The 17,861-nt window shown below is 39.9% G+C and overlaps 1 protein-coding gene across 6 annotated transcripts in view; it reads left to right on the forward strand.

Moving 5' to 3' along the window:
* The window catches only part of EDIL3 (EGF like repeats and discoidin domains 3), a 287,431-nt gene that overhangs the window by 207,070 nt on the left and 62,500 nt on the right, over positions 1-17,861 (forward strand). For all 6 annotated transcript variants that reach the window (XM_083816852.1, XM_083816851.1, XM_083816853.1 and 3 more), the window contains one exon: positions 16,607-16,762. In XM_083816852.1, coding sequence (XP_083672978.1) covers positions 16,607-16,762 — 156 coding nt within the window. The remainder of the gene's footprint in view (positions 1-16,606; positions 16,763-17,861) is intronic.

Raw genomic sequence — 17,861 nt, forward strand, 5'->3', positions numbered from 1 at the left:
AAGCGTACGCCAGTCCAAGCCCCGAGCAGCCAGTTTCTCGAGGAGAATGTTGTGGGGAACGGTGTCAAAAGCCTTACTGAGGTCAAGGTAGACCACGTCCACAGCCTTTCCCTCATCCACCAAGCGCGTCACTTGGTCATAGAAGGAGATCAGGTTCGTCAAGCAGGACCTGCCTTTCATAAACCCATGCTGAGTGGGCCTGATCGCCTGCTGGCCCTGCAAGTGCCGCGTGATGACCCTCAAGATAATCTGCTCCATGAGCTTCCCCGGCACTGAGGTCAAACTGACAGGCCTATAGTTCCCCGGGTCTGCCCTGCGGCCCTTCTTATAGATAGGCGTCACATTGGCTAGCCGCCAGTCAACCGGGACCTCCCCCGATAGCCAGGACTGCCGATAAATGATGGAAAGCGGCTCAGCCAGCTCCTCCGCCAGTTCTCTCAGTACCCTTGGGTGGATCCCATCCGGCCCCATCGACTTGCGCACATCCAAGCTCCGTAGCAGGTCGCCAACCATTTCCTCATGGATAGCGAAGGCCACATCCAGCTCCCCATCCCCTTCCACCAGCTCAGGGCACTGGGTGTCCGGAGAACAACCGGTATTGCCGCTAAAGACTGAGGCAAAGGCGGCATTAAGCACCTCAGCCTTTTCCTCATCCTTAGTAACTAGGTTTCCCCTCGCATCCAGTAAAGGATGGAGATTCTCCCTAGTCCTCCGTTTCGCGTTGATGTATTTGTAAAAGGATTTTTTGTTGTCTTTAACGGCAGTAGCCAGATTGAGCTCCAGATGAGCTTTGGCCTTTCTAATTTTCTCCCTGCACAGCCTCGCTACATCCTTGTAGTCCTCCTCAGTGGCCCGCCCTTTTTTCCAAAGATTATAAACCCTCTTTTTTCTGCTAAGCTCCAGCCGCAACTCTCTGTTGAGCCAGGCCGGTCTTCTTCCACGCCGGCTCATCTTTGGGCACGTGGGGACGGACCGCTCCTGTGCCATCACGATTTCCTTCTTGAGGAGCGCCCAGCCTTCCTGGACTCCTCTGCCCTTCAGAACCGCCTCCCAAGGGACTCGGCCAACCAGCGTCCTGAGCAGCTCAAAGTCAGCCCTCCGGAAGTCCAAGACAGCAGTTTTACTGGTCCCCTTCCTGGCCTCGCCAAGAATAGAGAACTCTACCATTTCGTGGTCACTCTGCCCCAGACAGCTTCCGACCACCACATCTCCCACCAGTCCTTCTCTGTTTGTGAAGAGAAGGTCTAGCGGGGCATCACCCCTGGTAGGTTCACTGACCAGCTGCGTCAGGAAGCTATCTCCCACGCTCTCCAGAAACCTCCTAGACTGCTTTCTCTGTGCCGTGTTGTGTTTCCAGGATATGTCCGGGAAGTTGAAGTCCCCCACGAGGACAAGCGCCGACGATTTTGCAACTTCTGTCAGTTGCCTATAAAACTCCTCATCCGTCTCCTCATCCTGGTTCGGCGGTCTATAACAGACCCCCACCAGGATGCTAGCCTTGCCGGCCTTCCCGCGGATCCTAACCCACAGGGATTCAACCTTATCATTCCCAGCCTGGAGTTCCACAACATCAAAAGATTCTCTAATGTAGAGAGCCACGCCACCACCCCTTCTGTGCTGCCTGTCCCTCCTGAAGAGCCGATAGCCAGGCAGATAAAATAGATAAAAAGATAAAATAGTTCAGTATAAACAGCAATGTAAGGAATGGTGTACAGTACCAAAATAGATAAGTCGTGCAGTTAAGATGTGTGAGTAACTTTGGTAGAAAGGTGCACGTGTAAGAAACAAGCTCAGAGCTGAGAGAGCAAGGTGGGTGAATATTGCCTGGTCAGATAAAAGCCTTGTTTCTTCAGACTTCTGGAGGAGGTATGACCTTTCTGTTCTGTAAATAACATTAGTGCATTGGTATTACTCATTAATATATGGCTGATCCATAGATCAACCTTTCTAAAGGTTGATTGGCCCAAGAACAGTAGTACTTACGCCAACTATGTCAGGGAGCCTGGAGCAGCAGAGCCACAGGCTGGGCTGACTTAAATGCTGAACATACCAGGGAGCCCCAGGAGCATCAACCTCAGAAATATGTCAGTTTTAGAATGAGATAAGAAGGTGGGTGAAGGCATACAAGAGATACAGGGTGAAACGTACTAGATTTCGTGCCAGACAGCAAGAATCTGAGTGTGCAGTGAAGTTTTGACTAATGGAAGAACAGAGTAAATTTGTTCCTGGTCCTGGCTGTGGCTGCTTGATTAGGGAAGAAGTGGAAAAGATCAGTGCCTGCTGGTGGCCCCATAATTGCTGCTGCTGCTGCACAACTGGGCTGTCACATCTGAGAACAAGAGATCCTTTAATTTCTGCTAGTCTCATGATTGAGAAGAGGATCCCCATGAGGAGTAAGCCTGGTAATTGCAAAAATTGTAATGGTATTTGAGAGACTACCACCTCTTTTTTAAAGTGCTTTGGGGACTTTTGGATATAGAAATTGTTTTTACAAGGTCGATATTAATCCAAAGGCACAGAGAGCAGATACGGGCATACGTTACATCCAGAGAATACTAAGAAAATGAACTAATCACTGTGCATCACACCGTAGCGTGGAAACTGGTTGAACATGTAAACTGTTGCTGGAGATTGTTGTATATAAATGTAAGTTATTAAATAGAAATATATAAAACTGTATATATATTTAGTTATCCATTATTAAAATAGGCACAAACCATTTCTCCAGAGACATCTGCATGGTTACTAATTTGCTTTTAAATAAAATATTCAAATATTTTATTTTATTACTATGAGAAGGAGGAGGATTTGTTTACCAAACAGCAGGACTGCTCAGCTTGATTGTAGAGTCAAAAAATGGGGGAAAAAAAGGTGGTTCAGGTTGAATGGGTTTGTTTTTTTCTCTTTCCTAGCTTTTACAGGATACAAAAAGATACAAAATACTTAGTTTGGGATTAGATTGAAATACTTTTTCATCTTAGAATAAGTCATCCCTTTCTAGCTCTATATTATACTTTTTTCCTTTCTTAGGTCATTTTTTAAATGTCAGATATTATTTTGAAATGGAAAGGCTAGAAGTCTTATATAAAATATATTAAAACAAAATGTTACAGCAATTTTCTAATCTGTTCCCTAATAGCTTGTCTGAAACTACATGCTAAAGTTTAGATGAAACTCTAGATGAGATATTACAGTTTTAGATAGATGAGATATTACAGTTTGATGGAGAAGATGCCCAACTTTTAATTAGTAATCTGAATATATTAGTGTTTTGGTCTAAAACAAGATAATTGGTTTTATTTACTTTTCCCTTCACAGTAGATCCCTTTTAAATATTACTTTATTTCTTTTTAATATCTTCTGCTTTTTGCAGTTTTCTTTTTGTAATTTTTCTTCATTATATTTCTTGAAAATGTGATTAGATACTGAGACTCTTAATAAAAAGGTGACCTGTAGAAGGAGATCTACACCAGCAGATTCTGGGTAAAACTTTCCCAATCCCCTGTGTAATTTAGAATTGCAAGGTCAGCTAAGTCTAGTCAGTCACAGAAATGTAGTTCTTGTATAGCATGTTCCCGCAGCAGAAATCAGAGGGATTGATTAGGGACCAATGCAGTGGGCGTCTCATGAAATGCATGGAAATGTTCCTTGCCCTGCAGGGTTAGCACAGAACCAGCAGGCTGTATGGGAGATGGCAGTGTTCACCCAGAAAAAACAGAACACTACAGCATTGCCCATACACAGCATTCACTAAAAATGTCTCCAAGGACTAAATCATACATTGACATGTTACTGGATTTGATGTTTAAAATCGGCAGGGTAAGACAAAGATTGTGCATGGTAGTGATTAGGATACTTGTTTGAGAGGACCCAAAGTCCAGTTTCTACACCAGAAGCACTTTATTTAGTGATTACTGATGCTTTTATAAAGTTTTTTTTCTTTTTCTTTTTTCTTTTAATTTGTTCTAAATATATTGGAACATTATTTCAGCTCAGTAAATTTTATTTATTTATTTGTTTATTTATTTATTTGTGGCTTTTTTCTTTTCTTTTTTTTTTTTTTTTTTAACATGGGTGTCTCTCATAGCACCTGCAGCTTCAATCCCACCTCTGGTTCTCAGACTCCCTGTTTTTTGGTCTTACAGCCCCTCATACTGGCATTATTCTTTGTGTGTATGTGAATCTCACAAACCTACTCATAACTATTCTGACACATAAAAAAAATTACTTATAATAAAGGCTTTATAAGTTCCATCATTCTTATCCTAAATGCACAAAAAAAATAAAGTATATAAATTTATTTATTTATTTATTAAAAAAGAAAAAAAAAAACACGGAAAAATTAGCAGCTTCCACATCAAGAACTTCCAGAGAGCAAGTATACACCAGATGATAGCTGTTTGCTAATAAAATGATAAAACCTAAAATACACGGAGGTCTTGCAGAACATTCATTCAAACATCTGTTAGTAAGGGCTCTAAGCAAACTACCATCTGTCAAACCATTCATTTTGTCAAAGTTCATTTCCTCATTCATGAGTACTGTTGTATCAGCTTCAAAAAATACCTGTCATCATAGATTAAATATTTAATATTACTTAATATAGCTCTCAGCTTAGTATAATGTGGCCAAGTGAACCTTATGAAATACAATCTGAGAGTCATCATGTACGGTGATTTGAACCATATAGAAAGACTTAATCTGGTAAGTTAAATGCTGAAAACATATTTAAGCTCTTCATTTTTTGTCAACAATCCAAAATTTTGCTTAGTATTAAAGTATTCCTTGGGGAATATCGACAAGTGACAGTAAGTACCTGAAAGTCCTTGACAGGAGAGAAGAGAAACTAATAAGGAACGTGCAGTTGAATTCTCTCAAAGCAGCTCCACGTAGGACCTATGAACTACAGGAATTAGTAAATATGTTCAAATGGTCAAAGTTTGCCGTAAATTCACTGACTTCAGTGAACTCAATACCAATGTCTGCAAGCTGCAGATCTCCATCAACACTGATATGTTTAGCATAGTCTAAAAATGCTGTTTATGTTCTCAGACAAGAAAACAAAAGGACTGGAAGCCTATTTCCTAGTTTAATCATCCAGATACTCCCTTGTGTCCCCTATCTTGGTGTCTATTTGATATTATCTTAAATCTCCTAGTTTCATTCTTCATACACACAAACACCCACACACAGACATATTCAAACAACTTTTGATTGAGATTTCAGAGATACAAAAGCAGCCGGTTCAGAGTTAGCATTCCCATGGCAACAGAAACTTGATGCTGTTATAAACACTATCCATAACATGCTCTGTCAGCCCGCGCACCAGCTTTCCTTAATAACTCTCTGTAATATGGCTGAACGACTGAAGGAACAGTACTTTTAAATGCATTGTTTTATGTTTCTGTGACACCATCTATTTTGACCGAAGGATTTTTTACATTTACCATCCTGATATTAAAAGTCATCAAAGCAGCAAGTGGTGGCATGCTGAAATGATCATATCCGTGTCTGTCTGGTTCCTTGTGCCAATAACAAGTTGCATGTGGAGGTGTCCCTGCGCCTACATGGTGGCTTGCCAGCTGTAATGGAGCTCTGTGTGGGCATCACCGTCCCCCCGTGGGGACAACAGCGTCTAAAACACTTAGATGATGCTGTGCTGGTGTGTGATAGTCAAAAATGCCGTATTTTGTGTCGTAAACATTCGCTTTCAAAACCAGCAGGCCAAATGATCCTTACTTACAGTTAGGCTTCTGCCAAGCCTGACTTTTAGAAAAGAACTGATTCAAGTTACTTCACTACGGCTAAAGTTCAAGAAAAAGTACAGTTACATATGAATATATTAAGATATATATATACTTTTTGCTTGATACAGAGGCATGTATATACACTTACTTGTGTGTCGATGGCCCCAGAGCAGCACATGGGTGCTGAGTTCATATGATATGTGACAGAAGTTTCCAGTACGGTGGAAATAGAGTCAAAGCTCTGACACAGCCCCAGCTTTACAGACTCATGCAGTCCCTGTCTGCACCTTGGAATTTCTCTGCAATTTTAAAGGTGGTGGAAAAAAGTTATGGTCTTATATAGGCTGTTGGGAGTATAGGAGTTGCCAGCACCGTGATACTAAAGCAGGAAACAGGGTCTGAAGTAAACCTGTAGGCCTCTGCTGGAAATGGTGACCTGTGCTTGTCATCTCAAAGACCTTCTAATTTCACTGGAACTTCAGTTCTGTGGACTGAAAAACCGGAGTGAGCTTTACTCTCACATTCTTCTAACCTTCTTTCTTCAAGAGTGGTTAAGATGAAGAGACACTGTTCAAGTCTCTTTTGCAGGGGTTGGGGAAGCAGAGTCCCTCCCACTGTAAGTGAAGAGCAGGTTTGAGACCATCTGATGAAACTGAACAGGTACAAGTCTGTGGGGCCTGGTGAAATGCATCCCAGGATCCTGAGGGAACTGGCTGATGCAGTCACCAAGCCTCTCTCCATTGTATCTGAAAAGTCCTGGCAGTCAGGTGAAGTCCCTGGTGACTGAGAAATGGGAAATATCACTCCCATTTTTTAAAAGGGTAGAAAGGAGCACCTGGAGAACTACAGATTGGTGATCCTCACCTCTGTGCCCAGGAAGATCATGGAACAGATCCCGCTGGAAGCAATGTTTAGGCACATGCAGGACAAGGAGGTGATCCGAGACAGCCAGCATGGCTTCACCAAGGGCAAAGCATGCCTGAACAATCTGGTGGCCTTCTGTGATGGAGTAACTGCATCAGTCAACAAGGGAACACTGACCAATGTCATCTGCCTGGACTTCTGTAAGGCCTTTGATATTCCCACATAACATCTTGATCCCCAAATTGTAGAGAGATGGATTTGAAAAGTGGACCATTCAGTGGATAAGGAATTGGCTGGATGGCTGCATCCACAGAGTCTGCCTGCTACTCTGCCCTTGTGAAGCCCCACTTGGAGTGCTTCTTCTGAGTCTGGTACCCCCAGTACAAGAAAGCCTGTTAGAGCAGGTCCAGAGGAGGGCCACGAGGATGATCAGAGGGCTGGAGCACCTCTCCTATGAAGTCAGGCTGAGAGAGATGAGAGATGTTCAGCCTGGAGAAGAGAAGGCTCCAGCAGACCTCTTTTTGGCCTTTCAATACTTATAGGGGACTTATAAAAAGATGGAGAGCAACTTTTTGCTTGGCAGATAAAGATGGAACAAGGGTAATGGCTTTAAACTAAAAGAGGGGAGATTTAGATTAGATGTAAGGAGGAAATTCTTCACTCAGAGGGTGGTGAGGCACTGGAACAGGCTGCCAAGAGAAGCTGTGGCTGCCCCATCCCTGGCAGTGCCCAAGGACACGTTGGACAAGGCCCTGGGCAACCTGGTCTAATGGGTGTCATCCCTGCCTATGGCAGGGGGGTTGGAACCAGATGGTCTTTAAGGTCCCTTCCAACCGAAGCCACTCTATGATTCTATGAAGTCTGAAGCTCTCAATGAGATTTTTCCAATGTTGAGTTTCTTTTCTTGGTCTATTGGAAAGCCAAAAAACATTTTACATTTTATCAAATCTATTTCCTATCAGCTTTTATAGAAGGAGAAAATATTTTAAGGAAAAATGCAGGGCTAATTAAAATGATAGGAAAGTCTCTTTTTTTTTCTTCTTTTTTTTTTTTTTCTAGGCATCAGGATGCTCAAGGGTAACTTTTTATATTTATATGTTAACTTATTTGTTTATTGGTTGTTAATTTCAAGAAATAATGAAAAATGTGAGTTTGTTGTGATTCAACCAATATTCAGGCAATTTTTTAAGGTTCAGAGGGGATTAATCATTCAAGCCTATTCCTCCTTTTTTGTAATAACATCTGTGGGTGGCAAAATCATGTGGGTGATATAGTCTTTTCAGCAGAAACAAAGCCATCTGCCACCTGTGTGCTTATTAATCTACCTCTTTACTCCACTTGCGTCCATCTAAAACCTTGGCCTTTCTCCCTAGACAACCAGTCTCATAGCAACTAACAGATTATTCTCAAAGATGACAATATGTAGGAAGTATTGCTTTCATGTACTCCTATTTTCCCATTTGTATTTCTCCCAAAAATTGTATCACAAGGTGAACAGAGTCTAACAATTGCTCTAGTTAATATCAGCATTACCAGGTCAGTTGGCAAGTCCTAGTTACAACTGGAATTTCAGCATGCTTTGCGTCTTCTGTAAACTGACAATGAAAAAGGCTCTGGACTAACTAGAAAAGTACTTCCAGGTGTTTGCAGATGGGAAGAACAAAAAGATACTATGACCAGCATGATAGGCAGCATAAAGCCAGGCCCATTGGAAAAGAAGGTTTTAAGAGGGTATATGATGATTATGAGGATTATATCAAACTAGGAAGAAAAGGGGTAAGAACGTGAATTTTATGATCTGCATTATGAAAACTGAAATATGGCATCACAAGTTTTTTAGGAACTGAAAACACTGTTATGTTACTGGCTAAGGAAGGCTAGCATATTCTTCATAAACTCCTTGCAAAAAATCCAGACAGAGTTTAGGTTTGTAGCATCTCCTAAGGCTGGCATAGCCAAGATGACATAGTAAAGCAGGTCTGTCCTTTGCATAGCCCATAACAATCATGTCCTGTGAAAGCACTCTTCAGTGAAACTCGTCCCCTTGTATCTACTCTAGTTATAAACTGCATAAAATGAAGAAGGGGTAGTGAACTATGGTTAAGAAGTGCTCTCCACACATGTTCATGCACCATTTGGTATCACTGCTATCACTTACTGGGTGTATTCTGGTGAAAGAACTAAGTAGCTTCAGTTTCCTTGTGTGTTAAAATAAGCTGGGAACATGCAAAACCCCCAGCAGAGATACCACATTGCCAGGGAAGCCTTAATCTCCTGCATGCTCTCAGCTATTCCAGTTTTTGCTTCAGCTTCCATCTTTCAGTGGATGCATTTAATTTCAGGTTTAGCTTTTTTTTTTTTTTTTTTTTTTTTTTAACATTTAAAGCTAATGAAGAGATTTTCTTCAACAGACCCGTCATTTTCTAGCACATTTCCCTCTAAGTCTTGGCTTGAGAAGATACAGGACCTAGGCAAGACATGCTGAAGTCCAAAATGGGCATTCTTCCCAGTTGTCCTTATTGGGCTTCAGAGCAGATCATATTTGTTATCAGAGTTTTTACTGCAGCGCAGCTACCAAAGGGCCTTAAAAACATATTGAAAGGATGCAATAGAAAATACCTCTGATATTTGTCAAAGGCATGTTAAAGAGCTTTAACTGAATATATTTGCATGGTCATTTTAAGATTGTACCTTCTGAATTTATTTCTGTTCCCTAAAGAAGAGGGTTTTCATGTAGGATTAAAAGAAAAGGGCATGTTTGTTTCTGTGCACTGAGCCTGTCATCTTACTTCTAAACTCTATGAGCCATCGATCAATTGTATTTTACATGTGGAAATACATCTAGATATTTTCTTTGACAATTGTTTTTATTTACACATTCTTTGACTGGTACTTTAAGAATTATTCTGGACAACTTGGGGAAGTGCTTTTTTTGTTTGGTGAGTTGGTTGGTTTGTGCTTGGGTTTTGGTTTGGGTGGTTTTTTTGTTTGTTTTGTTTTGTTTTGTTTTTGAGATATAAGCGTGCCAAAGAAGTGAAAAGGATTCCAAAGGTCAACGTATATTAAGGAATTAATAGTAGCAATAAATAATTTTAGTGTTTCTTAGCTAACCCTAAATTGCAGGTAGTTAATTCCCATTTAATCAGGAATTTGTAAATGAGATGAAATTTTACAGGGCTTCAGACCTCTGAGCAATGTGAGATTGATTATGGACCTCTTTTTGAGATGACAGGCTAAAAACGCCAGTATTTGAATAATTCATATCATCCTGTTAATGACATTCATAACAACTACCTTTGGGACTAAAATAATGGCTTAATAAGAAGAAGAAACAGACCAAGCAAGTTTTTAGTCTGTCTAATTATGTAAAGTCTCTGAGGCATAAAGTGAAAGTTCTCAACAAAAGCCAAATGAAGTGAGTGCTTTTTGGTAATATTCGTAATGTATGCTCCTCCAATATGAATATTACAGTTTGGTCCAAACAGTCCCTGTATTTATGTTTTCTGTACAAGTGGGTTTTGATCTATATTCTGATCCTTCTACAGACATGGCAATTAAATTAATGGGACAATTTATGCCACTGATTCAGCATTCCTAGCTTGAAACATAAATAGTCTAACTGAAGAAAGCAAAGACATTGAGTTACTTTTAGATGGTTGGCTCGGACTAAGCTGTAAGTGAGTACAGGGAAGACTTGAGAGCCATTTGTTGTTACCGTATGGGAAAAGAGTTGGGTGAGGCACATTGAACAACAGGATCCGGAGGGCAAGTTTACAGAGGATTTGATATGAAAGTTGTGAAGAGTCTTTGCTGGATCTGCATCCAGGTCAGTGAAACAAAGAGGGTTTGAGATCTGAAATAACGGGGTATTTCATCAATTTGCCTGCAAGGTACAATTCCACAATCATAGTTGGAATTACCTTTTGTAAAGTGACATATAGCAAATGACCGTGTTTGTTCTTCCAGACTATCACAAATTTAAGATAAAACAAGTTGGCTTTTCACTATGTAGCTAACTCCCATTCCAGAACAGAAGCAACACCTGGAATGCCACCATACCTCATCTGGATGCTAGTTAGGACTTGTATCACTGTTGCTATCCTGACTGCATTAATTCCTTCAGCTAAACCTGGAGAAGCTCTGCTAACAGTGCTTGTTCGGAGAGTAACAAAAAGCCACAGACAGGCAAGATATACAAGCACTTCACATTGAGGCGTGGTGATATTCTGCAGCAGGGAATATAATAGGAACTGACCTGCTCTGGCCGTCCTGAACCTCATCACATGCTAAGTCCTGCACTGCAGCCCCTGCTTCAGACATGCCATCTGAGTGAAACAACAGTGTTCATTATGTTCAGGGCCCCTTGCTCTTGAAGACTGAGAGGGAATCATAGGAGGGAGGTTTCAGGCTCATTACATTTCACAGTATTGCAGGAATCATGTCAGGTAACTCCTTTCCTGAGTTTATTACAAACATTTCCATTGGCAAGTATCCATGTTTCTCATCAGCATATGCTTCTGTGGGAGCTTTCTATCTAGCTTTATCAGAATCATGACTTAAAAAAAAAATAAATTTAAATCTTTCAAAAACTGATGAAATCATCAGGGAAGCATTGCTATAGTAAATCTTTGTATGCCAGTATAGTCCTGATCAACCCTATTTTTACATCAGCAGTAGTGAAGGTTACTGAAAAAGATATATGCTTTGTGCCAGAAAGGATGGAGAATTATTTATAGTAATGCTACTGTATCTCATAACTGAACTAGGTAAACATCACAGTTCTTTGTAAATTACATTTCTGTTATGAACGAAGCCTCATGAAAAACTACATTTAAAGTTTCAAAGACCCAGTGCTTCATGAAGGCTTTAAACTGAGTATGTTTTGGAAGCTTGCTGTTAAGGTATACTTCAGGCAAACCTGTTCTGTACTAAATTTTAGTGGTGTTATTGCTAACAGTGTAGTAACAAATGAGAGGATTATAGTTATGTATTCTGGCCAGGAGCATCACATATGGTGTCTTCCTAAAGTCATTTCATCTTCTCATCCCTCTCCTCCTCTAGTGGATGTAATAATGTAGATGAGACAGATGCAACTGATTTTTTTTTATCTTTTTTTTTTTTTGTCAAGTACATAGTTTCTGCACACTGAATATGCTAATATTTGATCGCAGATTGCAGAGGAATATGAACTTACATTGATGGTGTTCCTAATTTCTCCTGTTCTGTTACATTGACATATTATGAATGTGACTTTTTTTTTTTCTTCCTACAGTTCTAAGGTTTGTTAAGCATGCTGGGAAGTTATTTTTGTTGTTTATTTTGTGGAGCTCTTTGGACTATTTATTGAATGGTTTCTTGTTTTTATGGGAAAAAACACGTTGTAGTTATCTCCAGTTTTATGGTCCTCCATTTTCTCACACCTAAAAGTGAAGCTGAATAAGCAACATGCAGATCTGTAGGATTGACTCTGAATCGTCTTTGAAAATAATTGTCTTTGACAATATTGACACTTTCTCCTGGGAAAATAATATTGGTTTTCATTTGTTTTTCCTTTATGATACGGATTTTTTTGAAGTTAAATTCCAGTTACATTTTGATTGCCTACATCTTCATCTGTGTAGACATCTGAATGATTTAGCATCCCAAAACACATTTGTGTGAGTCATTGCAGTCAAAGACATTAGTGCACCCATGAAAATTGTTTAATAGGTAATTACTGCTACAGAATCAGTGCCAAGAGCAGGAGACATAACAAGTCACTGTTTCCCCTCCTGTAGAAAAAGGCCACGGCTCTGTAAACTACTGAGATGAGAAAAGTGGTCTAATCATGGAGCTGGGGTGATTGTGGTGGTTAAAAGGAACAAGATTAAATGAAATTTCAAGGGTTGCTGGGAATTTTTTTAACTGATAGAGTGCACTTTGTTCCCCAGCCCTGGGGCATGTGCCGCACTCAAGGGAGCACTCCCTGAGTGATTTTTTTTTTTACTTAGTTTTGTCTATATGATGCAGTTTAGGAGGCACCAGGCGACTGGCAGTACACAAGTTCAGCCTTCAGCAATGCATACAGCACTGAGTCTGAGGTACTAGATTTTATCCCTGAGGGCTGTTAAATTGAGTTGGCTGCCAAGTCTGTGCAGTTGCTGAGTTTTTAACTAACTTGCCATACCAGCATAGTGAATTTGCACCATCTATTGTGCAGACAGTGCCTCTTTCTTGTAGAATCAGATTTGGATGGGCTGAAATCAGATTATGGCCTTTCTCTTACAGGTAGTTTTACCCGCATGATTTAGTGCTCATCATTTACTCTATGTTGTGGTTTAACCCGGCTGGCAGCTAAACACCACACAGCCGTTCGCTCACCCTCCCCCCTCCCTCTGGGATGAGGGAGAGAAATGGGAAAGTGAAGCCGGTGAGTTGAGATAAAGACAGCTTATTCAAACATAATAATAATAATAATAATAATAATAATAATAATAATAACAATGTGTACGAAACAAGTGATGCACAATGCAATTGCTCACCACCCGCTGACCGATGCCCAGCCTATTCCCGAGCAGCCGGCCCCCCCACCCCGGCCAGCCACCCCTATATATTGTTTAGCATGACGTCAGACGGTATGGAATACCCCTTTGGCCAGTTTGGGTCAGCTGTCCTGGGTCTGTCCCCTCCCAGCTCCTGCTGCACCCCCAGCCTGCTCGCTGGCAGGACAGAGCGAGAAGCTGAAAAGTCCTTGGCTTGGTGCAAACACTGCTCTGCAACAATTAAAACATCAGCATGTTATCAGCGCTCTTCTCATCCTAATCCAAAACATAGCACCCTACCAGCTGATAGGAGGAAAATTAACTCTGTCCTAACTGGAACCAGGACACTCCAGCAGCAGGAAACTTTTGCATTGGAATGCAAAACCTGTTAGAGGCTGATTCTTTAACTGTGGGTGTTAAGTGGCACCTTGCTCAAGTTTCATCAAACGCTGTGTGCCGTGAGGAAGTACGGCAGCAGGCATCCTTTACTAAGATCTCTCTGCATGTGCACGTTGCAGCTGCAGTCCCCAAAGTGTGCTGGGTGAGTGAGATGCTGTGTCAGTTGCTGTTCCCTGAAGCCAATTGCAGCACCATGCACATGGGCTGCCTGCCAAGCCTGAATCTGGTACTCTCAGAGTAACCTTAGACGTAAGCCAGGCTAGGAGAACCGATCAGGCTTTTCAGCTCTTTCCTCAAACTTCTTGCAAGTATATTCTTCTTCCAAAGTCGTTGTCCTGCACTAGTACCTAAATTACTGGGGCAAGCCCCTCAAAGTACCAGGGATCTTCTATCATCCTTGATTTGCCTGGTTGCTCTAGGTGATGACAAGGGGTCTTTTATAACCAAATAAGCTGTTGCCTTTTATAAAACAGTATGTTTAACTCTTCTTCTTACAGTGTTGATTTTCACCTCTTCGTTTTAAAACACTGCCACCCATATAAATAGAATATTTAACTTCCTATCCTAAATCTGTATTTCTGTTGTATCCACAAAGCAGAGCATCCCAAGCTGTTTCTCTTAACAATTGCCACAGAAAAAATACATTTGAAAATGCTTTTAGTGCTACAAGAGCTAGTTCACATTTCACATTGGGAAGAAACTGTGCTTCCCACTGAAGTACATTAAGTAAGAAAGATTTCAGCACCAGCTTCATTATAGTCATTGCACAGTTCTAATAGTTTCTGTTTTGCTAGACTCTGACTTGATAAATTTAAAACACATAAAGGAACCCAGACACAAAGGGCCAATTAATTCCTGGTGTATCCATATACACCGAAAGGAGCTACCACAGGCATGAAGTTAGCCCCATGACAGTTTTCTATGCAAGAAAGCTGTAGGGATTTGAAAGTGTTTTTCCTCCTCCTTCACCAGGATTTTCCTGCAAACATTGACAGAATTTATAGATCTAATTGCAAAACACACTGTCCTATTTTTCTTTCCTAAGTCATTTCAAGCTCAATATTGTTTAAATCCAGAGCACAGTTTATGATTCAGAGTACGATTCCTGATTGAGAAAGCTTCTAAAAGGAAGAAAGCCTCTTGAGGTGCAGTGGTTGATTTGTTGTGTATTAGAGTTGGAGGCTGGGGCATGGAGAGGAGCCAGTGTGGTAATAGACTATACAGTGGCTAAAACCATGGTTTCATTAGAAATTATTCTTATTATATTATCTTCCCAAGTAACCAGAAAAAATATCTTCTATATAAACTCTCATAACAAAAAAAAAAAAAAAAAAAAAAAAAAGACTTTGTTAGATCATTATCTGGGAAAAATAAAAATAAAAATTGAGAGCGAACCTGAAAGAACATAAGATATATGCATAACTAGATCAAATAAAAGTTATTTGGTATTGGGGTATCTCCCATGCTGTCTTCCTTTTCCCAAACAGAGAAATTTGAAGACGTTTCTTAACTGCATATCTAAAAAGCAAATTGTCAATGACTGTGTTATGTTTGACTGTACTTTCCAATTTGTATTTGGAAATGGTATCCACCTTACTATTATAAATGTAGTAAATATATGACAAATTTTTCTATGTTGCCTCTTTGTAAATAATTTTAAATTCCATATACAGAGTGAAATCTGCAGAAGAGACTCGAGAAACACGTGTGTCTGTCCATTTACTATTCTGTGTTAACTACATTTTGAAATGGTATTAGGGGAGCTGATAGTAGTCTCTGAAGATGTCCTCTTACAAAGATATGTGTGCTGTTCTTGTTGTTGTTTGTTTGCTTGTTTTTTGTTTTGTTTTGTGTGCTTTTTTTTTTTTTTCCCCCCTCTTGGAAACAGGGAATGTGGAAGAAAGGTTTTCCAAGACTAAAAAGATCTGAATCTCTTGTAATTAATACCTATCTAAATTCCTGGTATGAGTCCATTCTCCCCATTGCAACTGCAAATATTTCTGAGTTTTCCTGGTGTATATGAGAAAGAGCCTGTAAAAATGTGAACTTGTATAGGCAGCTTCTCCTCTCCCAGGTCTAAACTGATAAAACAACCATTGTTATCTTAAACGTGTATGAGTGTTTATTCATCACTTATGGTGAGAATGTGATAAAGCTACATTGGCATTTCTTTTTTCCTCAAGAACAAAAATATCAAAAGCCCAACTATTTCAGACAAATAGCAGAGAAACAGCTAGAGTACCTCGAAAGCACAGCAGTAAAATACTGTCTTTCCTCACTTTCCCATTTTATATGTAATAAGATATTTTAACAGTGATGTTTGATCATGTTACCTTCTTAATAGATACATTAGATAGATTACATTTCCAAGTGAGACAAAGTCTTGAGACCACACCATAAAGAATAAAGGGATTGAAGTGTCTCGTCAGCAGATACCTGATCCATCTCTGGCTCATGATACTCCTGCACTGGGGCTGCCATCCCAAATAGTAAGGAGGGCACTGTGTCAGCCCTGCTGGCTGGGGAGCAGGGATAAGGAATATTCATATCTCTTGATAGCCATTGATAATTTGTCATTGACTTTTTGGGATTAGCATTTCATCCGTCATCTTTAGATAAATGAATTTTCAGTGAGAATCAAAGAAAAGTCTACTTATTTGCTTTAGAGAACATCCATGCATTTTTGCTTTCATTAAAAAAAAATGTTAATTTGAGCTTAACTCAGGCTCTTACATAGGGTTTGTATATTGGCCCCTAAAAGAACAGAAGATTCAGCCTTCGGTAAATTAAAGCACTGTTGTATTTCTTCTTTAGGAAGGAAAAACCTAGTAGTACCAGTAAAATTCCATGTCCCAGTACTACAGCATAGTACATGCTTTTGTTTGTTTGTCTGTGTGTGTATATGATGAATGAAAGATAAAAGTAATTAATACAAGTGCAAAGATAGTGATTTAAAGGGTACAGCTGTTTTTTTCATTTCTGTGATTAAAAAAAAAAAAAGAAGGAACCAAATTAATCTAGGATCAAAATTATGTCCCTCAGATGGTTAGTGATACTGTTGCATTGTCATTTCAGATAAACCTGCAGAAGAAGATGCGAGTCACTGGAGTTATAACCCAGGGTGCCAAGAGAATTGGAAGTCCAGAATATGTAAAATCTTACAAAATTGCATATAGTAATGATGGGAAGTCGTGGACAATGTACAAAGTAAAAGGCACAAATGAGGATATGGTAAGTTAAGTCATCTGTGTATGACTTAACTGTGTATGACTGTGTATGTCTATGTCTCATGGTTTAGTTGCCTTCGGAAATATGAGCTGTATCTAGTAGATAAGCTTAATTACTTGACAGCTTGATATAGGTCGCCTTGTAGTTATGTTTCTTTTTAAAAAATCCAGAGATTTTGACTTTCTTTCTGTTAAGAATTTCTTATTCTTTAATTGATGTTTTTATAAATATTTTGTCCCAAGGCTAAAAAAATCCAGTTTATTACACTTAACTGATTTTCATTTTAATTAGTTTACCAGTAATTACTCATTACTCTGTTTTCAATTCAGTTTTATTACACTGGCAGATTACCGTTAACCCTTAAAAGCATAGAACCCATTCATCAATGCTAACCTCTGTGCTGCACAAACAGTATCATCCAGTGAGAAGTACATGCTTACACTTTATAGTTACCATTTATTTTTTGTACAGACTTCTGCATACAAAGCAGCAAAAATCCCTTTGCTGTATAGGTTAAGATAGAACAAAAGCACCTTGCAGGGTTGGACATGTTTTTTTCTTATGCAGGCAGGAAATTAAACTGCTGGGTGAAAGGTTTGTAGTGAGGAAAGAAAGCAAAATACATACAAAGCATATCTAGTTAGAATGAGGAATAAATAGGGAAATGCTTATAGGTTTAATTCAGCTCCCGCTGAGATCAATGGGAGGGTTATAGTACACTGCAGTGGGAGCTAGAGCAGGTTCTTGAAGTAGAGGGGAAGAGTAAATGTCAATCAGTGCAACTAATTGAAGGCTAAATTGAATAGGGGCTATTTAATGCACTAATTAGAAAAGAAGATGTAATTTACTGCGTTAGTAGATCGAGTTCCTAGGAGTGACAAGATAAAGGCCCACAGCACAGGTGGCAAATGCACACTGGTGCAAGACAAGAGCTTTATTTTAGGTTTTGCTTAAAAACTTATATGTTGGGCACTGGAGGAGATAGGACAGCCTCAATCTGCAAAATACGTGCAGAGAAACATGGAGGACAGGCGAGAAGAAAAAAGCAGGTATTTTGAGGCAGGGTAATCAACTGCACCTCCTGTAGTGCTTCTGGCATATT

Source organism: Anser anser, assembly GCF_964211835.1.
Source record: "Anser anser genome assembly, chromosome: Z".
Lineage (NCBI taxonomy): Eukaryota > Metazoa > Chordata > Aves > Anseriformes > Anatidae > Anser > Anser anser.